General features: G+C 34.7%; 1 protein-coding gene across 2 annotated transcripts; it reads right to left on the reverse strand.

The window, feature by feature from the left end:
- Positions 1-1486: 1486 nt before the first annotated feature.
- LOC105433852 (uncharacterized) lies at positions 1487-26269 on the reverse strand. Of its 2 annotated transcripts, none has more exons than XM_089074259.1 (3): positions 26075-26269; positions 5045-6589; positions 1487-4046 (listed from the first exon to the last, which is right to left on the reverse strand). In XM_089074259.1, the coding sequence occupies exons 2-3, from the start codon at positions 6475-6477 to the stop codon at positions 3713-3715; spliced, it is 1767 nt and encodes a 588-aa protein (XP_088930385.1). In that variant the 5' UTR covers positions 6478-6589; positions 26075-26269; the 3' UTR covers positions 1487-3712. The 2 variants fall into 2 exon arrangements, with proteins under 2 accessions (XP_088930385.1, XP_011647628.2); XM_011649326.3 differs by lacking the exon at positions 26075-26269 and adding an exon at positions 14957-16069.
- Between the last annotated feature and the right edge of the window lie 165 nt (positions 26270-26434).

Below are 26434 nucleotides of genomic sequence, written 5' to 3' on the forward strand. Positions count from 1 at the left end.
ATATTTGGTAAAACTACGATTGTGCGTGTGTGTGTGTGTGTGTGTGTGTGTGTGTTTTTTTTCAAGAAAAGAAAACATTAGAGTTTATTTTCTAAATGCAAAAATGTGCAATGCAAAAATTTTACATTACATTGAATTTGTTGTTCGCAGAAAACTGAGATCGACCAACAAATTTTATATCCTCGGAAGGCAACTCATCAGTTATCTTCAGCTACCTTATTTATCGATGTCTTTACTGAACTTTACTGAAGAAAAAGAATTTTACGCTGCAATATTGCCAGTCGGCACAGTTATTTCAATTATCAGGCAAATTAATTATCTTGAACCAAGTCGATTATAAAATAAAAAAATAGGAAGAGATATATAAGAATATATTCGCTCTTCTTTTTTAATATATCAATAATATACAGACAAAATAATATCTGGAAACTTTTTCCTTTAAAAATTATTTTTTGTAATATAATATGTACATATATGTATTGTATACATAGGTATTAAAAATTACGAATATAAGTGTAATATAAATCGAATAACTTTAGCTTAACTTGCGTTAAAAAATTGCGTCTTTTATTTGCAATATTAAATATTTATAAAGCTACTTATTAATGCTACTTATTAATAATATTCCCAAAAAATAAAATTGTAATTTAAATGGTTGTGTTGTTTAACGGACTTTTACAATGTTTCTTTATAAATTCTAATTTTTGTATACAGCTTTGATTGATTCAACTATTTCTTTCTTCAACTTAACTCACGTATTATATAAAATTATTACTTCTATTTAGAAAATTGTATCGCTGTATTTTAAGAATTGTTGGAGTATCTTTGAAAACAAACAAATAAAATAAACAGTTTATCGATAATGAGAAATATAATGTTATCAGTTGCAGTTCGAGATGATTTTTCTCATTGAAAGTGCCGTATGTGCATGATCGACGTTTGGTCGACGAAAGTTTATATTGAAGTCGCGATCGATCCTGACGTATGTCGAACGACATGCCAGCTCACACTCGACAATTTGGACACATGCTCGATAAGTTAACATTACAAACGTTACAAATGACACTAATGCTAGTCGCAATAAGATCGGAAGAAGATATCCCAAAATTATACTCGCATTCGCGTTATGCACACGATCTACATAGATGCAAATCTGCATAATGATTCAAAAATTACATCATTTCTCTTAATTGCACACATTTTTCGACGAATTAAAAAAAAATGTTTTCTTCGTTGATATAAAACTAAGTGCTGTCTGTTTTATAATTTTCCAATTTTTAACATTACTTTTGAATATATTAAATTATTATGTGTAATAAGTGGGAAATTATTTTTATATTATATATTTTAAGATTATTTAGTTTCTAACAATGTAAAAACAATGTTTGAATCTGAAGTACAATTAATCTATAATAAACCAAAATTACGAAAAATTCCAATCAGGCAACTTAGAAAGGATTTTTAGAAATATCCAAAAAAAACATGATTATATTTATCTTTTTGTAGTGATTTATTATCTCATAAATAGATATTTTAAACACATATATAAGAAAATTATTACAGCAAACGTAAATTTTCATTATATAACGGTGTATGAATAATGGCCACGCAAGAAATTTATTTTAGGTTTTTAATCGAAGAAAATTTCTAAAAAATAATTCATTTTTCTAATAATTAGAGTCGATTATTGCACTTTAATATTAAATTTGTTTACCTCGAACCGTATTTATATGTTTAACATTAAGACCAAATAAAATTACTTGTGGACATATGTATGAAATTATATTTTACATAATTATACGCAATCTCTACATAAATTACATAAATGAAAGTTAAAAAAAAAACAAAACTAAGTCACATTTAATTATATAAATAAAAAAAGACATTATTTTATCTATCATTGTATCATTTTATCAATGTATATCAGCCTGAGAAATAATCCACAATATGCTTTAAAGAATATTATTTTATTTTCGCATATAGGCCAATGAAATCTTGCATGAGTTTTCAACTTTTCCTAACACTTATTGACTATTATCTACAATGGTCCCCTTATGTCTCATGGTGAAACATGAATCGCCTTCTTATCTTAACAAGCGATGTTTACATCGAATCGTAAAAAATTATCAATTTTTATCGTGCAGAAAGCGATCGAGGTTCACCATAAGAGAAAACAGTTCCCGAAATCATGAAGCGGTAAATAAATTTGGCAAAATAAGTAATGGTTATATTCATTATTTTCTTTAACAAATGTAAGCTATATATGATATTTTAGAATATCATATAATCATGTAATTCCTGTTGTAATTTCCTCTGATACCAATATAAATTAAAATTAATATTGCTATATTATATAAATTGTATAATAGTATCTTGTTACACCCTTTTGTTTCTCTATGTTTTCTCGCTTGTTGAATATAGTAACAATTGAAATAGTTTTTGATTTCTGTTCCAAAAATCTATGAACCACTTCACGACTACGGAAGACTCATAAAGAAGTCTTCAACACTGCTTATACGCTTCACAGCATTTCAGTCGTTGGAATGGTGCGATGACCCTTTTTAGCACTATTCCAAAACAAACATTTTCAAATATTAATTAAAAAAGAATTTCCTACATTTTATCATCTAAATATGTTTTCGACAACAACGTAACGCCATTTATAATGGCGACATAAATATTATACTTTTAGTACTTTATATATTTTATATAAATTTATAATTTTTTTTAACCTCTGCATAATTTTAAAAATTCATCAAGTTTAAAATTGCAACATCAAATGCAATCGAAATACATTGTCGATACATTACAATTGTTTACTATGGCTATTGATCGCAGACTTGGTACTCCTATATTGAGCATATATCGAAATTCGAGAAAATTATTTACAAAAAAGAGAGAAACAGAATACTGTAGTTTTCTCATCGATCTCGTCTTTGCAATTCGAAATTTGCAATTCTGATATAAGTCGAACCGCAATTACGCTTAGTCTAGAGATAATTCCCGTTGCAGTTTTGCACAGATTAACGGATGCCCGAAAATGACCGTGTTAATTGAACTCGCATAAATGGAACGTAATAATTTTCCGTGTAAATTGCAATTTTATTCCGCTAAGATTTGCCAGGATATGAATTCATTTATGATTTTTTGAGATAGATTTGGATCAATTTCAAGAGTTGTGTGTTTGTGTGTGTGTGTGTGTGTGTATTTCAAATAAAAAATGAATTTTGATGCAAATCCCATGTTTATACACGCCATTCTATTTTATTGATATAATGAGTTTTATATTAAGTCACAAACACGATCATTACTCCAATCTTGACTGTTGATTCTCGTCAAGATTTTAAATATTTTGTCGCTCAAGACACGATATGCATATAATATACTTATAATATACTTATAACACTATTATCAGATCGATCCACCCTTCTCACGCATACAACTCTACTACATGGAAATATCAAGACGAAATATACGACGTTACGCTGTCACTAAAAATAAATTCACTTTACCGGTTACATCGATCCCGATTCGATCTCTGTTCGATTAAATCTCTGATCAAGTCCCACCGGCAATTACCTCCCGCTGATAGATTCATCGCATCTCATCGTCCCGCGCGCAGCCCTTTCCTTCATCCTTCTCGCGGCGACCGATCAAATCTTCATGGGAGAGAGAAACGATAGTGAGAAAAAGGGGAGATCAATCTTGGACGCTATCTTTGGCCGAAGAAGCCGAGCGTCTTGAGAGTGTCAGTGACCCTTCCGATCAGTTTATCCCTGTAACGCCATATCGTCGTATCTATCACACTGTTCTCCCGGTACTCCACGCAGGTTTTCTTTAGCGATCGCACACAGTCGGCGCGATAATGTTGCAGCTGCGCATCCTCGGTCTCGATGGGGTAACTGGTGCATCCGGCACCCAGGCACGCCAACGGAAAGTGATTGTGCAGAGTGACCACTCGTTCCGGATTGTGGAAACACTTGATGTATTGATTCGGTTTTGTAAAGTTCTTCGAGCGATATACGTGTTGGAGCATGTGCATATACCTACGAGGAAAAAATTTTCGAATCAAGAATATATTTCTTCTCGGCTGGAATTCTTTCTTAGAAAAGATGACATTAGTAGAGAATGTATCTTAACTGTACTTTCCTAATTTCATATTTTTTTCATAGAATTTTATTGTTTTGGATGTTTTTTTTTTTTCACAACTATCCAATTCTTTCCAAACTCAATTTATTTTGGCGATTTTAATATTAAAACAATGATTTAAATATACAATGACTCACATATTTGTTTATTTATTTAAGGAACGGAATGTAATTATTTATTAATTAATATTTAATGTATTCATCTTTTGCTTTAAGTACGTCTATCCGTCTTGGAACTATTTATCAATGTTCTGCAATAATCTGATGCAATATTTTTCTTGTACATTTTCTTACAAGTCATCGAAATTTTTATTATCTTAATTGTTATGATTACAGTCTGCCACTGATCTTTTCAAAAGACTCGATTGGTTTTTTTTATGAAATTAAGCTCAAGGGAGGCGGCTATTCCAAAACATTAATTCGATTTAATTCGTATTAATTTTTTTCTTAAAATAATGATACCTATTCACTTTATCAATTACATCTATTGAAATTTTATATTCCTGAGGCAAAAACTCTGACTGACTAATTTCGAAAAAAAAGAATACATTGGGAACATATAAACGAATGTGTGAGTATAGCTATTTACTACCCACTATCTAAATATATTCCATGTTCTCAATCATTACAAAAAGATATGAGGAAAAAAACAATGTAACAATATAAAACAGACATTATATATACGTGAGAAATATTGTACACAAGTATTTATTTCTCGAGAGATATTTATATCGATTCTGTTACCAAATTTCGTGTTTCTCCTCTGCAATTTTTGTTAATTCATTGTAAAAATAGATTCGTGATACCGATAATCAACGTACTTGCGAGCCATCTACCTTCGCGTTCCCTTCACGGACGGTCGATTTGCGCGGCGTGAAAGTGGAAACTTTACTTACTTGGGTATGTCCTTGAAGTAACCGTGAGAGTGTAGTAGGTCGTCGAGGAAGTAGACATTTCTAACGTTGTACGAAGCACGGGTCTCGTTCCGTATTTGCAGGGCCTTGGGCAACACCCGGCGCATCAGTTCTTGCCAGGTTGTGTCCTTCACAGGCATGATCACCTCGTCGACATCTAGTAGCGCAATGTACTCGTACTCGTACATGTGCTTGTACAAACAATCGTTGTAAGGTATCAGTTCGTTTTGCCGTTTGTGATTGGTCTTCTTCGTGAGATACATGTGCTGGAAAGCTGGCACATTCGGCTGTCCACCTGGCAGAGTCAACGGAGTCACGTGCACCATACCCAGATGCTGATAGTGCCGCAGCACCTTGGTCACATTCGGATGCACCTGCAGTTCATAAAAGTATATCTTGTCGGCGCCCAGCAGGCTGATCAGCTCGATCCATTCGACCAGTCGAACCGACAGATCCTCGTGCAGAAAATCCAGCCCCTTTACGCATACCGCAAAATCCTTTTTGCGTTCAGGTTTGTTGTAAATCACTCGAAGATGATTGGTAGCTGTGTCGCAACGTTTCTCTACTACGGAGACGGATGACGGTGGTTTGCCGTACGCTTGCGGCGGTAACCTGCACGCTATCACGTATGGCTGATAGATGCCCTGTTTATAATTACCCCATTTAGGGTACCAAATATATTTATACTCGAGCGTCTCGACGATCTTGGGCTCGTTCTCGCCTTCGTACCACACCTGGCAATATGTCTTCACGGTCGGCTCGATTCGATCGATCATACCAACGATCCTTATCGCTGGCCCGATCCTCGATAGTTTTCGATTGTCATAAAACGCGCCAAAAAATTGGAACGTACCATTGCTGGTACGTAGCGTTTGCCAGTAAATGTTATTGAACTCGAGATCGTAGATCTGCGGATACTTTGCGCAACTCTCGTTGCCCCGTTTTGTTAACTTGCTATTTTTGGACCAATCGCTCAGCGGTAAGCTCGGTATTCTCTCGGCGATCTCCTCGATCAATTGCTGCTCGGTCTTGGCCGGTCTCTTGTCCAACAATGGCTCCAATTCCAGTGGACTTATCGTCGCTTCCAAACGATTTTTAAGGGTTGTCAGGGTGGTCAGCAGGGCGCCGGAGTTGGAGAGGTCGCCCAATGACGATCTTTGTAAGAGATATCGGGACAAACCCAAGTTCCCTGACGAGTCCCGACCCGCAGCTCGATCGTTGCTTACGTCATCGACCTCCGCCAAATTAGCAATGCCGTCCTCTGCTGTGGGGCCTCCAACCTGATGCAACGCTCTGTTCTCCAAGTGACGAAACTGCACTGCCGCGATCATCAGTAGTCCCCAGGCGAATACGAAGACGAAGGCGCGTTTGGCACATCTTGATGAATTGCCGCCGCAACTTTGTATCGTCGTCATTCTGCTGATTTTCTCAGTGTCCTCTTTCAGTGTCGATCACGGTCGATACTAACTCGCTGGATCTCCGCCCCGTTTAGCCGTTGAGTTCTCTTCCTCGTTCCAAGGACCGAGTCTAGAACGATAAGACATATTGTCCGTCGAGTGTATCGATTGTAAAAAGACTAATACTAGTGACGGATTGACTGCATTTATTTTGCTTCTATCGAATTCTATGAAAATCTTGATTATGATTTATTTAAGGTAATAAATTAAAAATGAATAACTTACTTAAGATATTATTATGAATAAACAAATTTAACATCTTGAATATGTATATGTAGAAGAGCAAATGAATCATAACAATCTGAAATTAAAATCCGTACAAAATCTGTTTTCATTTATTATTAAGCTTATTTTATAAAGCTATCACGACGCAATCAAGTAGATGAAACGATTGAATCTGCGAATTTAGAGCGAGATGAAAGCTGCAAAATAATCCATGGGGTATAATCGTCCGATTGACGGAATTTGGGGCAAGAGAAGAGATAATGTCTTTAACTGTATAAGGACACCCGCTACCGGTAGCCAGTACTCGACTATCATCAAGAAAGCGAGCGACCCTGTCGGGCGAAACCCCGTTGGCCGGATCGGGCGAGTCTCGGGAGAACGAGAGAGAACAAGAGAGAGAAGGAGAGCGCGAGACCCGCTCGGAGATACGTGAAACCGGTTATGCTGATGGCAAACTGTTTTTCACCTTTTGCACCTCGCTCCAACTAACCTCCTCCCTTCCTGACCATCTCGAGTCTTTTACTTGATGTTTCCCCTCGTCTAGTCTTTTCCTTTTCTCTCCCTCTAATCCTAAGGCGATGATGACGATTCTCGGGAGCAAGTTCGACTACGACCTCGGATTTTTCACCTCTATCACGTTTATCTACACCTTATTATGTACCATGGTATTCGTTATATTTATAAAATACTTTGCAACAATATTTAATAAGACAATTGTTGGCAATGATGGATATCTGTAGAAACATTGCAATTCCATTTGATGCTATTATATAATTATTTCGTACTTGAAACGGCGATTAAATGTAATTGGTAATTTCTGCCGCGATACATCTAATCGCCAAATTTGCATCTTTCTTGCGTAAATTTTTGCGCAAAGATTTTACAACAGTAAAATCTTTGCGCAATATCTCATTTTTTTTTTTTTTTAACAGCGGTCCTCATTTAAAGAATCATATCTAATTAGTGTGAATTTATTTAATCTACCATCACCATGCTAAACTCGATAAATCGGGTCGGCTTTGCAATAGCATATGAAAGCACAATTCGCGTATGTGCGAGTACGCGATGCATCTCGTTCCCATTTAATTCAGGCTCTGTTCTTATCGTCCCGTTTAGAATTAGCAATCCCGCACAACGGTGGTTCGGTTGGTCAGAACGCAAATTGCGCGGAACGAACGCATTCATATCGATTCAATCGTCATCATCCGACATACAACCCTTCTGTTATATTGAGCTTGTGTTTATCAAAAGAGAAATTTGAATCTTTTATAAGATTCTTCTCCTGCCTAAGCAACAATTCTTCAAGTCTGCAATTTTTCAGAAACTCTTTGGTTGACTACTCTTAAGATATTGACTCTTATTGATCGGTAACTAAAAAAAATTAATATTCATCGTCAACAGTATTAAAAAACATAGGAAATGTATGTTTGTATTACAAACTAGAAAAAGTATATATGATTGCAATAATTAGAAACAAAATAAATTAATTAGAACACGCGCCTGAGGTTGGCTCGAAAGAATAACATACAGGATTGAACATATTCCGAAAATAGCTTTAATGTTTGTTTAACGCTGACAACGCTGACAACAACGCTAAGAATCTACAGACGATGACAACACACGGCCAATATTTAAGAGAAAGTTAAGCTTAATGACAAGCCGAAAATGTGGACACGCAGAGTTTAATTTGCTTCTTTCTGAAATCTCCGTTCACTTCCACTCTGTTTTACGGTAAAGATATAAACGAATATCGCTCTTTGTCTCAAGCGGTTGGAGGAAATTCCCTAATGGCGTAAGCGTTCCTTATCTTTAATCTCTTTATTGCTAGAAATAATAATTCTCATTTTTTTTCTGAGAAAAGGGAAAATTAAGTCACAATAAGATAAGATTTGAGAGAAAATTAAGAACTAGCTAAAATTAAATTTGCGCGATAATTAAATTTGACATTTAATATTAAAACTACTAAATTTCTTTGATATAACTCTTAATTAGATGAACAAAGTTAAATTGCGACAGACTTACGCAAAATACAAAAAGAGAATAGCAGCCTATTTCTGTATCGATCCAACCATATCCGTCACATCCTGGTCAATATTACTCGATAACGTGGCGTTCATGTACCTATATCCATATTGCGCGAGCTCGCAAGATTGCCGATAAGAAAATTTCCTATTGGAAAATTAATCCTTTCATGCGTTTAATCATACATTAATATAATCGCAATGTCGGTGAAATAAATATGCTTTGTTAATCACGATTATATCTCAAGGTTTTCGATCGAAAAACATATTTAACATACTTACTGAACTCTCGCCTTACTCGCAAAAAAAAAACCGCATTTAGTTTGCGTGTAAGCGTGTTTTCCGCACGGTAAAATATCTCTCTCTCTCTCTCTCGCGCGCGCGTGTGTGTGTGTGTGTGTGTGTGTGTGTGTGTGTGTGTGCATCTCCTCGCCGATACTCTATCCGCTTGCGTCAGTTGCCAATAAATTATTCGTCAACGTTGCGTATACGAGATATATGATAGTTGAGTCATAACGGCTATACCTCGCGTTGATGACGATTCCGCCGAACCATTTCATGATTTTTATAAAAAAAGTTCCGCCAGACTTGACTCGTTTGGATTTCAATTACTTCTACATATATATGCGATCAGCCAGATACCGCGATACAATATTTTGCAGATATTTTGCCAAGTCCCCATGGTTCATCGTAACGTTTATTTTCGAAATTCTTGCGGGGCGTGACGCGTGCGGCGATATTTTGACTGTATCATTTATTCGTATTATTTAATAACTTTATGGTAAGAGAATATCTTGGAGTCACAAAGAGTTAAAGACTCATTACGCGAGCTCGTGCAAGATCCAACATCTGCATTCCGCATCTTATGCAATTCCTTTGCGCCTCCGCAATTTCTTCTTTCATCGCTAGAGAAAGGTGCTATTCAATGAGAGGAGAAGAAGAAGAACGTTAACGAAGATATTCTATATCAGTTATCTCTGGCGAAATCGTCAGAATTATTTAAATCGACGATATAATCGCCAATTGCTTTGAAATTTCACAAGGCACACCAAGATGTTCAATAATAACCGATATATTTTTGATGAGTTCATACTTCACTCTTGCAAATTCACACATAATAAAAGCAATTCGAGATGTTGATACATAATTATTTCGAGTAATAATAAAAATTGTTTGTAAGTTAAAATTTTAACAAAGCTTGATAATATTTAAATACTCGTTCTGCAAAAAGAATACGAAAAAATTATTTATCACATTTGTTTCATACGCTATTATTGATATCATTAATCATCGGAGCGTGATAATCCTTGCATTCTTTTATTTTATTTTTCATGCTGTTTTATATTCGAATTCTCATTCGGTGGTAGGCCATTCCTGGTCGGAGTAGCCTTGAGAATCGAAGCGATCGAAATTAGACCGGTTTCAATACTCGCGCTCGAGAGAAAGACAAGAAGAATGACGACATACGCGCGCAGTCCAGCGAGGACGATTTTGTGGAAAGTCGAGTAGAGAGAGCGAGTGATGCTGTTACCGCTACTACTGTCGGCTCGTACGTTCGCCTGCTCCAATTGCGATTTCTCGCTTACGCGTGCTAATTAACCCTAATTGTACGGAGGGGCGGAGGAAAGAGAAAAAAAGGGGGATACGGGGAGAGAAGGATAGATCGCGATGCGAGTGGTGAACGGTGGGGACGCTCTATAACGGGCGATTTCACCATCTCGCGTCCCATCGTCCCATCGTCCCATCGTCGCGATCTTCGCGATTCGAGAGCGAGATAGCATTCTGTCGTGCAATATCGTCCGCAATTGGTCCTACACAACGCACATGTGTGTATCAAGCGCAGCGTGAACTCTTTTGATTCGACGCACCACGCGGTTCCGAGGCCCGGAATTTATGTTTTACACAGCGAGACTCATTAGTGTTGCTCGATGTAATAGCAGATAACTAAATCAAACGATTAATGACGAATAATGATGCGACACTCGTAATTACGCATACTTACACATACCCGCCTCACTAGATGACTGATCATGACTGATCTGATAATAACAATTTTTTTTCAAACTTGTGTAATACGAATCAAGTGTGAGAACTAATTAATAACATTGATACGAAAAAACTAAAGATGATAACTTCAGAGATCATTCTTCGGAAATTATCCTATAGACGTAGAATTATTATTATGAAAATTACTGTGAAAACGAGCTTTACTATGAAATTATTCGAAATGAATATGAACTGTGTCGCGATATTTAAATACATATTTACTTGATTGGATTTCCATATTATATTGTTATGCCCGCGCGAATCTTCCGCGGCCGAGTCTGGAGTCGAGCAGTTGCCGTTTGCAGTAGAAGCGAAACACTCTCCGGGGCAACGGCTGTTTTGTTTACGAAAAGGTACGGCGGGGTGACTCGTGGGCAAACGCGTGACGTGTGGCCACGCCAAATTGTTGTCGTAGTTTGGTTCGAATGAAGCCTACGTGTTTTATTAAACGGCATTGTTTGCATTGCCGAGCGCGGCTTCCTAGCGGAACGCGAGTGAGAGCGCGTTAAGTGAGAGCGCGTCAGTGATGCGCCGCGGACGTAACAATATTATAACAAATATTCATTAATAGAGAACATTATTATTTATTATTTATTATTCTGTCAAGCTTATACAATATAGTAATAATAAAATATACATTTCAAACCCTTCAACTTTATCAACGCGCATGTAAACGTGTAGTTTAGTAAATCACTTTTCGTATCATATTTTGCTGCGGCAATTAAGCTGATTATACGTAAATACTTAACGGCACCGCATTGAACGTCGAAACGAGGCCGTTGTTTCCCACCACAGGAAGCAAATGGCACTTTAAATTGCCGGCCGCACGCACGTCATCATCTCGTCGAGGGATAACTGCATATGATCCTTCCTCCCATGTGGATGCAATCTCGATTCGATCGACGCAAGTGCCATGCTCGGTTTTTATCCGATCGCTTCGCGACGAAAAGCACGAGCTCGAGCGATCATTTTTTTTTCTATTCTGATACCGATGATACGATATGATACGCGTGAGAAATCAAAAAATATCTCCCCACACATTCAAAATAAAATTTTTATGTTCGAAAATGTTCTTTTATTTATATTTCTGCTAATTAAGGTCTTAATTAAGGTTTGCGCGGTTTGATTTCATATAAATCGTCGCTAAATATTTAGGTTATTTAAATCACGTAATCAGTATTTGTATAAATTTTACGAAGATGTAGAAGAGAGGTTTCTCATAAATCGCGACATCTGCGATACCGCGACTTTACAATATGACACCGTTGCTTGCGCGCGCGCGCGCGTGCCGCGAAGGTTTTCAAAATAGATAATTTTATGAAAAATTAATTTATATTTTGCATTTTCTCAGGAGACTCTGTCATGTTACTCGACGACGATGATGTACGTGGAGGCGCAATGTGCAACGTTAATGACGCGCCTGCTGCGCTACGACCGACTTTATCGGGGATGTCAGGTTGTGATACTTGGATCGTACAACCGTTACCGAGAGGAGAGCCAGGGGTCAAGCTTAGGCGTGCATATTGCTTCTTTGCACACGTCATTTTCCTCACGAGCAAAGATTACACGTCATCATCTCCAGAAAATGCAATCAAAACAGACACATAATCCGTGTCGCGATTTGTCCAACATTTATCAATCTGTCGTCTCTTGTACGTTCTTGTTCGAGAAGATAATACAACCTTGATTATATGTATATAACCGTATATCTTTTAGTAAATTCCTGCGAGTTAAACTGGCAGTTGGCCTTCGTGAGTTAAAAGATGACAGTGACCTTTCATAATAAATATCGTAATAAATATCGAACGTGTTATTTAAAAAAAAGATTTGATGTCTTTTAGTCGTTTACTAAACCATTTTATTAAGACTATTTCTATACGTCTGTGATTACACAGCTATATTTTTGAATTCTGTTTCAGAAAGATTTTAATACCGTTAATATGGAAATTTTCATTTGCATTCCGCATTGATTTTTAGCTAAAATCAGAAACGATTGGATCGACAACTTGTTTACCTAATTAAAAAAAAATAGTCTCGAATATTTCACGTCTTATAAACGGCAAATATTTCTTTAGGACACACTTCGCGTATCGTAACTCTTAAATATTTATAACATAAATCATCCAAATGTTATTTAATGATGACATCCGCGCGCTCATTGGCAATGAACAATTACGACTCGAAAAGTACCACGGTAGCGTTACGTCGACAATTACGAACATGAGTCGCTATATTGTAATTTCCTCGAGAGATCATATCATGCTTACACCATAATGCATTATAATTATATATTATATATTATATATTATTATTATCAACTTGTAACCTATTTTTCTTATTCGCGTCTAAAGTAAATTATACGTAAGAACAACAATCTGATGCACGAAGATCGCGCTTGTCCTTCGACCACGTTGAATTAATTACTTTACTTCCAAGTATTAAAAGTAGCGGAACAAATGAGGGACTAATTGATTATGATTCAACTGACGACAAATTTTTTTAAACACGAATCTTGAATTAACGCCAAAATTTTTAAAATGATGAAATTGTTATCCTTTATAAAAAAGGAGATGTTAAGTCGATTTCTTGAAGTTTATTGTTGCCGCTTTTCCGCGATGCTGATTGGTTCTTTTGCTGTGCTAATTTCGTGAGTTACTGTCAATTTACAAATGACAATTTGTAAAAGGCGGGCGAGGTTAGTAGCGAATGAAATTTTGAATCGGTTTTGAATAAGGACAAAGATAAGATGAACAAGGATGAATGAGTTTCTATTTTTTTATCACGACGGTACGTCGCTACCATCGACGAATAATATAAAAATATATAATATGAAAAGCTTAGTGGCGCGCGCGTGTTATGTTCTAGTAATGATTAAAAATGAAAAAAATTATATAAAGTATATATATCTCTCATATATCGAGCTCTCGTTACAGAAATATCAAGGCCGTTCGTTATATAATCTGGCGATTAACATGGTAAAATGTCGCTTTACTACGTATGCATTTATCATATGTTTTCATTATTCGTCGATAACGGAAATTGAATCCTTTGGTTGTTTTTTGATTGACGTCATTAAAACCGATTGAATTGGGTCATTAAAGCATACGATAGAGCGCATAATATTCATCGGCTGAACGAGAACCGCACGTATTTAGCTCTTCCCCGGGCTTTCACACACTTTCATAATTTGTAGCATGCAGCCGCCGCGATCAACGGTATTCAACGAAATTCCATACGATACGTGCACAATTCTACGAGAGAGATTTCTCTGAGAGAAAAAAAAAAGAGATACGTAGAGAACGTTCGCGATATCCTTCGTGATCGTGCGCATCTCATTTTTGAATTTCAAAATGCAATGACTTATCGATCAAAATACGAAATACGAATTTTCTTTTTATCCATATTGGATAAAAGAATTCCGATCCAAATGCGATAATAATTCGATCGAATTATTTAAATTATTAGGCATATGTAACGCGGATCCGTACACAGAATCCACCAAGAATAGATCGAGGTCACGATCGCTTTAACGGTAATTCCTTCAGGCAGTCAATTCGTTCACGAAACCGTCAGAAAACGATCGATACTTAATTGCATCACGAAAATTTCGTCAATCTCACTGGCTACGACGCAGTCACGACGTATATCTTTTAAGACGGAATAAATACGCATGTTCAATTATCATTTTAGAGTTTTAAATTTATATTTTCTAAAAATTAATTTTAATTTATTAAAAAATTTAATGTTATATAAGTTTATATTTCTCCTTGGAGAATGTTTTAAATAAATTTCCTCAAGTTTTCGATTACTCATTGAAAAGATAGATCTGAGATCAGATCACATTTCTCGAGTAGAACGTGAGCATAGTATTAAGAAATTTAACAGGACTTGAAACTTTTATGAGTACATGAAAAAATAATAACTCGTGCCTATCAGATTTAGTTTTGATACTAAAGGATTTCTTTTTTTTTTCTTTTTTTCTTCCCGATACCGTTATACCAAGCATCCGTGCCACGTGAAACAACAAGTTTAATAGTCTCCAATTACTCTCCAATGGAATATTATTATCCGGCTCGATCCGGATTTCAGAGTCTACAGATGAAACAGATGATTCTTCAGATGAGTCTCTGATTATTTTTACTTACACAGGGAGAAACACGGAGAGACGGGTCGGCGATAATCGCGATAATCGTCAGAACAGCCTGATCGACCGGCAGCCGTTCGAACTCGTCCGAACGACGTTCCGGTGCCCGGGTCGCATCTTCGCCAGGGGAAGAGGAGGGAATCCGCGTCAACACGCCGGCATTCCTCTCCCGTTGCCGTATCACGTCGTCATCTCCTCGTAATTTTCTCTCGTCCTTATCTTTGGTTGGTCCTTTGCGAAATTAGAAGGAGCGCATCTACGACGATCGCACTACGATACGAGTACCATTAATTTTTCTTCTTCCGAAACCGGATATCCCGAAGAAAACAACACACGTCAGAGGACAAAACGCGAAACGCGAAACGCGAACCGGACGCGCTTTCTTCTCCCGATTGTTTCGCGTATATGTATATATCGGTATACGTATATATGTAGGTATGCGTGTGTACCGGCTGCTGCTGTTGCTACCGCGGGATGAATGCGACGTGCCTGAATGGAAGAATGGAGTTGGGGCTCTGGAGGAGAGCTCGATGTGATCTGGATTTTACGATCTTTACGATTATTTACGAGCGTTTGAAGACAATCACCGGCCAACACGTGCAAAGCTTTTCAAGCACTCGATCGTCACTCGTCGTACTTTTTCTACCTTTGTAAAAATCACGACGATGACGATGGATCACTGGATAACTTTCGATATGACAAATTTTTTTCACCGATTCATCGATCTGTTCCTGCTTTCGTTCGTTCCGGTCAGCTGATCAAGTTGGATATTAAAAAACCGCCGTTTGCCGGTCGCCGGTCGCCGGTCGCCGGTCACCACTCGAAAGAATATGCAAGGACCTGTTACGCGCACATCTACTTCAGCAGCCGGCATATTCTCGACAGCATATCCTCCGAATCACAATGTCCGATATGGCAATTACGAATTTTCTCAAGAAATTGTCTCTAACCGTGCACAATTGTCTTTATAACAACAACAACAATAACATATAAGAAATACGATACCAAAAAACGTAAATTACATTCCAAAGTAATTTCAATAAGCTCGAGACGAAAATACCGGTTGTATGTCGAGACGGCGTCTCATTCCGAACTGCCGCCAGACGCCAGACGAAGTCTTCGACTAGGGGGCCGTTCGAGAATCGAGAGGGGAGCTCGAAGAGAGTGACTGAGAGAGAGAGAGAGAGAGAGAGAGAGAGAGAGAGAGAGAGAGAGAGAGAGAGAGAGAGAGAGAGAGAGAGAGAGAGAGAGAGAGAAGTGGTCGATTGGTCAACTTACATGGTTCCGATGGGAAGGGGGATTCCTTCGGGACTCGAGGGTACATATTGGAAACATATGGGAAGTCACAAGTCTACACTGGTAAGATCGAAACAGAAATGTCTTTGTCATCAGGATCACCAACAAGATTTTAATCCGTGACAAATTATGACGATGATGATAAACGCGAAAATAATTTCACACTTTTCACGCTTCTACAATAATTTAACAAAAAATGAAAATATTTATCGATCTTTATCTTTATTTACTTCTTAATATTATAGAAAAAAAATTCTATTTAATTTCATATAATTTATTTGAGAAATTTAGTCAATGTTTTTTTGTTTGACAATTAAATTCCTTATTTTATCTAATCAATTTATGATATACCGAATCTGAATGATTAAAGAAACTCTTTGAGTCATTATCTGAATCGTTACCACAGACGGATGCAATAATTAGTCGGAACAAATTCTCAGAACTTTTCTTTCTCCCAAATAACCAGATGTTCTTTCCGGTCAAACTTTAAATCTTCGAGTTGCCCTCTTAATTCCAAATTATTCTTTTTAAGTTTCAACAATGAAATTATGATAAAATCAATTTATTCCTAATAATAAAGAAATATTTTTTTCTTCATGTTAATATATATATATATATATATATATATATATATATATATATATATATATATATTAACATGAAGAAAAAAATATTTAATATTATAAATATTATTAATATATATATATATATATATATATATATATATATATATTAGAGCAATTTTTATATTCTTAATATTCTTGATATTTATATTCTATTATTTCTATTATTTCTTTTTTATATTTTTATATTAAAAAAAAAATAAATAATTACGTACGAAATTATAAAGACATAAAAGGCATATTCAAAAAAATTATAATTACGATATAACTTAACAAGTTTGGTCTATTTTATATTACTAAGATAAATCAAAATTAATGAATTTACATTTCTTGTCGCAAATTCAGGGAGGAATTTTGATAGCTTGTTGAAATTTCTTCGTTGAAATTGTCGGCGCACCTTTAGGAAATCGGGCTATAATTAACCATCCAATTGCATCAAAAAATAATCACGTTGCGGAAGCGACATTGGTTCGAAGACATCTAATCATTATGAACATGGGAAGAGTGTAAAATATATGAGAGTGTAAAATATTACGAGAGTAAAAGGATCCCGGCGCAACCTACACAGCGACTAACACAGGAAATCACGATCCCAGCAACTTTCTCAACTTCAACTATGAATTTAAAGGACGAGACATCTCATCTATCGACCACGTGAACAAATCGCATGATCTCGATCGACCAAACATATCCTGAATTGAAGTCGTCGAATGAAAGCAGTTTCATCAGAACGAAACCAATTACTCCGACAAAATCAGCGCGATTAATCTTTCACTCTTGCAAAACTACATCTTTTGGTATGAGACATCTTCTATTTATAGCAAATCATTTCTTACATAATATAACATAGTATAATTAAGTAATAGATGTAATAACAACGAATCATGAGAGTATCTCGTGATAATAACTTCTGATTTGCTTCTGATTTATGAAAAGATTTAAATACTTGCGTATAGAATAATAAAGGATCTTTTGCAATCTAAAAATGTAAAAATAGATGAAAGCATAGATAGATAAATAATGTTTTTTAATTATTATAGAACAAATTGTAATGATAAGTAATGATAAGTCTTCAACAAACATAAGTATACATAAGTATTGATAATTCTTGATACTTGATAATTCTTTTATCATATTATTCTTGCTTGATTGATTGAAAAATATTATATTTGTATGAAAACAGGAGTTTATGAATGAATTTTATCGAAAAATTCTTGATCAACAAAAATAAAATAAGATATAATGGAAATTTATCAGCATGAGCTTTGTCGCTAATTTTAGTCGTAGATAACACATATATATGTATATTGTAACCTTGTAATTCTTCAATATATATTTTATGAAAAATGAAAACTAATAAATAATTAAAATATTATATTTACAGTTTAGATACTATTGATTTTTATTATTTAGTTAATTTATTAATTTTTTAATTGCCTTCTTAACAATAAATTAATATATTAAAAATATATTATTGATAAAAATTAATATTGATCAATTGAACGTTACTGTTTAAATAAAGACATAAGTCGCATTTTTTGAAATCAAAATGCAAGGAACTAAATATTTTGTAAGATTTTTAATTAATCTCTAAAATATTAGAAAGTAATATAAAATAATTAAGAAATACTCTACATAATTTTAATTATCAAATGAAATTATTTAATGAAAATTATTGCATTAAAGTTGCTTTTCTTGCGTGTAAAATTGCAATTGCGTGTCAGATTTTCAATCATACAGCTCATGAGTCTTCATTGAAGAAAAAAAATGACAGGATATATCTTTAAGTAAGGCCTTCTCAACGAAAGGAACAATAGAGTGCACGTGGTCCGTAAGCGAAGGCTGCAACTGGGACACGACTGTCACTATCATCATTATAGACAATAATTGTTTCAACGGATTTTCTCAATATCAATATCAGTTAATGAATATTTTCTCTTTGATATTATCAACACAACATTTCACAAAACATTAATTTATTAATTTAATAAGTCCGTTAGTTTAAACTTTTCGTTAGTTTAAATTTGAAACTAAATGTTATCATTTCCCAAATCTTTAATATTTTGTATATCATTAAACTACTTTTATAATACAAAAAATTACTGTATTTAACAATATAGACAAAAGTAATTAACTAATATATAATAGTAAATCTATGTGATACTCGAGTACAAACAATTAAGATATATATATATATATATATATATATATATATATATATATATATATATATATACACATATACTCTAACTTAGCTTGTAACTTAACTTGTAATCAACATTATGTTTATATTATCAGAATTATTCATAATAAATTTGAACAGAGTAAGTAATTTTTCGTAAATATAAAAGGTAAAGTGTCTTAACTTTTATAACATTATCTACTATTGCATTATTTTTAAGTCATAACAGTTAAAAATAAAATTTCTTATTTGAATTGTTATATTTAAATGCATTGTTACTTGATGATTTATGTCATCATTCAATGTAAACTGAGTAAGCAGATTAGACTACTAGTTTCAGTGATTATTCTGTGAAGAAATAAATTCTCTGTTTTCTTTATCATATTGTCTAGATTGATGCAACAACAGTTTTGTTATTGCAAAAATATTGATGAGCAGAATATGTAATTATCTGTCGACTGCCACGAGCGGGTCTTAAAGACCCATTCGTCGACGATGCCGTAATCTATCTGAGAAAAATGTTTTGATATGTGAAAAGAACTGCTATAAAAATTCTGTTATAATAGCATATCGTGATGTTTGCACTATTGTACATATATCGTTATTGAAATATCGTTATATCGTTATCGAAATATTATAAGCAACATATAGGACGGGAATATTTCATTGCGAGGTGCGTTAATAAAATCTTGCTTGAAGCAAGCTTTACGCAAACTGAAATATGCAATGTATGAAATGAAATTTGCAATATGCAATATATCGATAACAATGTAACGCGTATAAAGAGAATCAATATTATTTTGCTTCATAAAGATTCCGTATTGACATCAATATATATTTCAAATATATTCAAATATATTTAAAATATATTATAGTAATCTATAAATAATCATTAAGCTTTCCAAACTTAATACTTCCTTCAGTTTTTATGACTTTATTTGTTCTATCATGAAATGAACATAATTTTTGTTTTTTAGTAAAGTGGAAAATGAAACTTATCGTATTATTACATTTTCTATGGATGGAACTGAACATGATAAAGATTTCAACAACGTGACAACGTAGACAACAAACGGGCTAGGTTATCTATTATGAAAACTCATGTCGGCCAATTATCAAGAAGATGCAAATAAATTACCTTTTCACACCCATTTGTGCGATTACGATGAATCCCATTTGTGACTAAACGTTCATGAGAAAATATGCAAGTATCATTCACAAATAAGTAAGAATCGCATTTTCTCACGTCTCGACAATTCAGTCTGCATTCGATCATCTGTTGCAAGTCCGCACGCAGGACGCAAATAACTAATATAATTATCTATAATAAAAGTGTAAAGAGTGTAATCCTGTACCGTACATGTGTTTTGATTATCTAGTTATAAATAAAAGCAATTTAATTTAATTTTGTCAGAAAAAAACAATGAAAAACAAATTGAATTAGAGCAAATTGAAATAAGTGAAACAATTAAAAAATTCTGTCTAAATTTTACATTCTATCCAAAGATATTACGTGGCGATTAAATAATAGATCGCGACGCGGAAATTTAATTAAGAATACAATGGGCATTGAAGTTCAAATCGAATGTACGACATAAAAGCGGAGTGCGTGTAAAAGTAGGATACTTTTCCGTAGCATGAGAAGCGAAAGTCCTACAAGTCGCTACATCTAACGGCATGGTAAATTTGCGATTTAAGGATCACGAATGTCGCGGCTAAATGTGGATCAGAATGAATCATGCGTACAGTTTTACTGGCACAAAGATGTGTGCTTGGAAATGTAATCTTCGCTAATACTGCGAAATAATTTTACAATTAACAAGAATAGATGCACAAATATATGTTGCTAGCTTTACGCTATTAATACTTTGCATAATTAATATACTTTAACGGAGCTATATTTATAACCATAAATATATAACGTTTGAATTTTTAACTTATTATTATTATTATTATTATTATTATTATTATTATTATTATTATTATTATTATTATTATTATTCTAAATTATATATGTATAAAGTAAAAGACTTGGTCTAAAAAAGTAAAAAATGTTAAAAGATACAAAATACAATAACTTTCAATTATATTACTATTATAGTTATTGTTCAAAAAGTCACTTAATCTCAGTCATTTAATCTGTAATTATATATGTATCACAATTGAAAACCGATGAAAGTAACTCGAATAGAAGCAACAGCAGAATCGTGATTGTCATACAACAACTACCGTTTAAGTCGCAGCCTAGAAAGATCATTTTATGTCAGAAATAGCCATCAGAAATTGAGCCCGATTTATAGGGATCCCCCTCTCCAATCTGGTTCTACAACATTCACCGTTTAGCCAATTGTAACTTTATTATTACCGTTAATTCGACCGATTTGCTATCATCATTAATCGTGCAATTCCGAGCGATTTATCGATCATGCCGCGACTGCACCTCCGTTTATCCGCACGAATCTATCACAACCACAACTTAATATTCCTGTTTTGCAAAAATTTCACTTTACCTTTATTTTGTCTTATTCTATTTAAGCATCTAAAAAGGCAATTTGATAGAAAAATTTCTGCATAATTATATTTCATTAACTTTTTTCGTTATTTCTGCATAATTTATAACTACGATATTAAAAAGAGATATTAAGAAACTAAACAAAAGTATTCAGAGAAATAGTTGCTGAAACAACTGACCTCGGAGTTGTCGATACCTAACTATCGTTACTTAGCGTGATGTCATTGCAGATTTTTTGCAAGTATCATTAAGGCTTCTTCATAGTACGCGCGTGCAGTAACGGATTAACGCCTAGGCGAAAAAGGCAGAGCGGCAAATTTTTGAAAACAGAAAATTTTCCAGCTTACCATTTTAAAGTATACCCCTATAAAATACATTTATAAATAAACGTTTTCACTAGCAAATGCGGGGATATAAACCTTTTTTTTTCTTTTTTTTTCCATTTTTCTTTTTGTCAAATTTATGAAATTAATGAAGTCATCTGGAGGCGGCAAAATGTTTACTCCGCCACTGCGCGCGTGATGACTATCTACGAATAGATTTTATCTTCATAATACGCGAACCTCTCGACGCGTCCTTGCAAAATTCCTTGCGAAGAATCTTTAACTAAGATCTTTATTTTAATGGCAAGCGCAGGAACTCGGAATGCAACATTCATATGCCGTATAACGGTAACCGAATCCTTTTCTAAAAATAAAATTTCATAGAAACATTTGAGATAATTAAACGTATTCGTTACAATTCGTTAAACAACGCTGCTTATCAGAGTGCTTTATTGTTAAGCAAAAATGTCAAAAGCTTTGTGATTGTTAAAGCATTAACAAAAATACTAAAAATAGTGTTATTCATAAATTTTTATATACAGTTAAAAACATACATACTCGCACGGTCGACAACAGCTAATTGAAATGAAAAACTCTCAATTTGTGTGTCGTTGTTCTAATACAGACATCTTAGGACAATATTAAAAATTAAGAAATATCTAAAAAGCAAGGTACTTATTATTAGAGATAGTAAAATTATATTTACCAATCAAATAATATGGATAAAGAGATAAAACTGATATTCCCGATATTCCGTTTCTCTGTTAGCAGCGGTCGTATCTATTCGTAGCGGTCACAAATCTTAAACTACAAGCTGTGTAGCGGAAACAGGGAATTCGATGGTAGCGAAAGTAATTTCTAATCGACCGCACGCTCCGATTGCATCTCGAACTTATTTTGTATACTTCCGAATAAACAATAAAAACGATGCAACGATCGCAAACACAAATCTGAAATAATAATACTTGGAATATTATAAATTTCCAACAGCAATAAAATACTATTATAATAATACCTAATTACGAAAAAATTAAAAAATGTAGTAATTTACAAAGCTCTTTTGTAAACTATTAATTTAAAATTAATTTTAGATTTAATTTAAAATTAATTAATCTTAGATAATTTTGACTCCTTGAATCTTGATACTGGTAATTCGTTGCATCATTTTAAAAATTAATTATTATTATGGTTCATTTTATTGATTGATATTATTGATATTTATTATTATTTATTATTAAATTTTTTCTTTGTAAATTTAATCTCCTGAATATCCAAACGTGTCGCTTCATTAATTCTGTTGTGAATAATTAAAGTTCCATCTCAACCCTAGTACTCTAAAAATTATACAATACAAATGCACCTTAAACCGCACATTAACGCGCGTATCCCGTTCACGCGCACGTTCTTATCATAAAGTGTACGAGATATCATAAATTCACGGGATACTGTCAGCGTGCGTGGAGAGCGTTATCCTTTCAGCGCTCGTCTAACGTCATGAATCACCGACGTTAACGACAGGTCGACCGGCCACCGTAATCTAGTTCCGTACTCGCTCTACCCTAATTTATCGTTCCTATAAACGCACATCGGAAATAAATTATTTCGAGCGCTATTCTCGCATCGTTCTAGCTCTGTTGAAAACTTATGGGAGCAATTAATGTCGGCCGCGTGTACGTCGGTCGTCGTCGTCGTCGTCAACATTCACTGAATTATCAGCGCGTGGCGCGAATCGATTAGCGAATCTTGAATTTGAAAGCATTTTGCGAAAGTGAAATATTCGTAAAGGCCATCGAAGAGAAATATCGATAAATTGATATGTCTATATTTAAAGTTAATTAAAAATTCAAATTAAATTTTGATTAAAATATTTGACAAGTTGTCAAGAAAAAAATAAAAATTTATATCTTGTTCTTTTCAAGCGATTACGTATAAAAAGCATATACCATTTTATAAATATTATCTCGTCAAAGTAATGAACTATAAAATTCTTTTGATTATATTTCTTGTATATATTGCTTTGTCCCCTATTTTCCAATCTGTATTCATCGAGCGTAAAATTATAATGTTAGTTTGTCGGTCATTACAATCAAGGATTTTCGAGGTGAATATATAAAATGTATATTAAATAAAAAATCTAAATGATACTCTGCTCCAGGGTTAATTATAAATGTGTCCCGCTTCGATAGAATTTTAATAATGTACAGGGTCATATTATATCCTACAATAAATATTCTCATAAGACTGCAATGACTCTTTAATACGACTCTTCAATACATTCATCATTGGTATAATAATGTTTCTGATAAAATTATTATCAGCATTATCGAGCGTACGAATAACTTTATTTTCGTCAAGATTCTCTACGCCATTGTAAAGATTGAAAGAAAATATTGAAAGTGTGTGTGCGTGTGTGCGTGTGTGTGTGCGCGCGCGCGCGCGCGCGATTAATCATTAAACCGGTTGACATTTGACTTGTGTTTCTGAGACGCGCGAATAAGTTAAGTACAGATAAAGTATTAATTATTAGAAACCGCCGGTGACAACACTTTATTGTCGATGGAATAGTAACAGAACGGCAAAAAAGCGGTTTCTCGTCCTTCATACAATCATGACGTAACTTTTCTTCGCTGTTTATTATGCTATAAGGGAAAAATAGGAAAGAAATACGTTACGCGTATCGTACGTTTTATCTGAATATTTAAATATTTGTAATAAAGTCGTTCCTCCGTTTACACGAGACCATGTTCCCCCATCGACTTTTTTGCTTTCATTTATATTCCACGAGATCATCGGTTCCCGGAAGGCACGTTTGATGAAAGTATGCTTAATTAAGGTTTCATTGCAAAAACGATTACATTATCAATGTTACATGATCAAATAATAGAGTTTCACAATTAGGAGGAGAGCAAGCGTTTGAGAAATAGGATTACCAAGCGATTGTCGAATTAGAAATTCTTGAAAATAAATTTGATATTGAATTCCTTCTTAACTTTGATGAGAACTAGAGAGATATTTAAATCGGTCAAGAAATGTAAGTAAAATATATTTAAATTTAGATTCCAAGTTTAAGAGATTTATTATATAATCTTTTAATCTTACGGCTTTGTAAAATCTTTTGTCAGCGGAAAATCAAATCACTACTCGGTCAGGTCAAAAGAATCGAGCATTTTAATTCGTAATGTAACATTTCAAATTTTTTAATAGCTAAATATACGGAAATATGATCGTGCCGCCAATTGTTTCGTCGTGCGGCATTATACCAATAACATCTTTCTTTCTCCGCGCACGGCGCTAATCGTAAGTATTAAATCTTTCATAACAACGAAAGGTCACTGTGTTGATGCACCAAGAGAAGAGATCACCACCATCACAGTACGTATCCTTTCCCGTGGCCTTTCTCTTTCACTATACATAGATTGTTGCGCTTTCCCCTCGCCTTCCAGCGTTCGATCGCGGGCGTACTTCGAAAATTGATCCCGTAAGGAGAAACGCATCGAGGAAAGTTAACGTTTCGAAAATAATGACGAGAAGGGTAAATTTTCATCTTCACTGCAATTTTCATTGCAAGGCTCGCGTATCGTTAGGATGACGATGACAAAGAGCTTCGGGTTTACGTTCGTTCTTGCGCAAACGCTCGGAACAAGCCGTGCAAGGCCAAACCAATGCCACGTTTTCGAATCACGCGCAAGGAGGCTGGCTGCCTCCTTTAAACATTTTCCTTGCGTTACGTTAAACCGAGGAGTTATTCGATCGCGAAAATTGGCACTTGATACACGGGCGCTATAACACTAATGTCTAATCAGCGCGTTCGCCGTTTGCAATTAATGCGGTGCTAAACGCGTGCTAAAGCAGCAGAGATTAAAAATCAATCGATACTAGACTAAAAGAGATTTACCTATTATGTCTTAATTTGTTTTTTTTTGTTGCTCTTTCTTGATAATATAATTTCTCGTTACGTGTGCGTATATTGATCATGTATGTATAAGTGTATGGTCAAAAAGTCGTCTCCGATTTCCATCCAGGAATAGTTTGTCAGAAAAGTACTTTCAATGCCATTTCATAATGTTATCCTTCTTCGGTGTATGTAAAAGATTAAACAATACATTACGTACCGATCTCTACATACAATATACTTTTCCGATCTGATAGGCCTTAGAATAAATGTGCTAATTTGATCGCTCACCGATCTACTAGAATCAGATAGCGCAGAGGACTTTGAAACGTTCCAGAAACGTCATTGACGCAGCTATCAGCCGCGCTCGTAACAAGTCGAGTCCGTTATGCAATTGCACGTCCTGCAGACAACGCCAGAGACCGCTTCGTGACGACGACGACGACGACGACGACGACGACGACGACGACCGAATTAGGACAACCGTGCGCTACCGAGGACACTATAATGCACTTTAATGCTGATGCAGGCCTTCCTGCAATCTACGCCTCATCCCGACGCGAATGCAACGTACTGCCTCGCTCGCTTCGCTTTAATGAATAGAGTGCATTCTAATCTAACGATAAGTGCTACGTGACGGTCACGGATATC

This window comes from Pogonomyrmex barbatus, unplaced genomic scaffold (assembly GCF_055798465.1).
Source record: "Pogonomyrmex barbatus isolate J1 unplaced genomic scaffold, ASM5579846v1 scaffold17, whole genome shotgun sequence".
NCBI lineage: Eukaryota > Metazoa > Arthropoda > Insecta > Hymenoptera > Formicidae > Pogonomyrmex > Pogonomyrmex barbatus.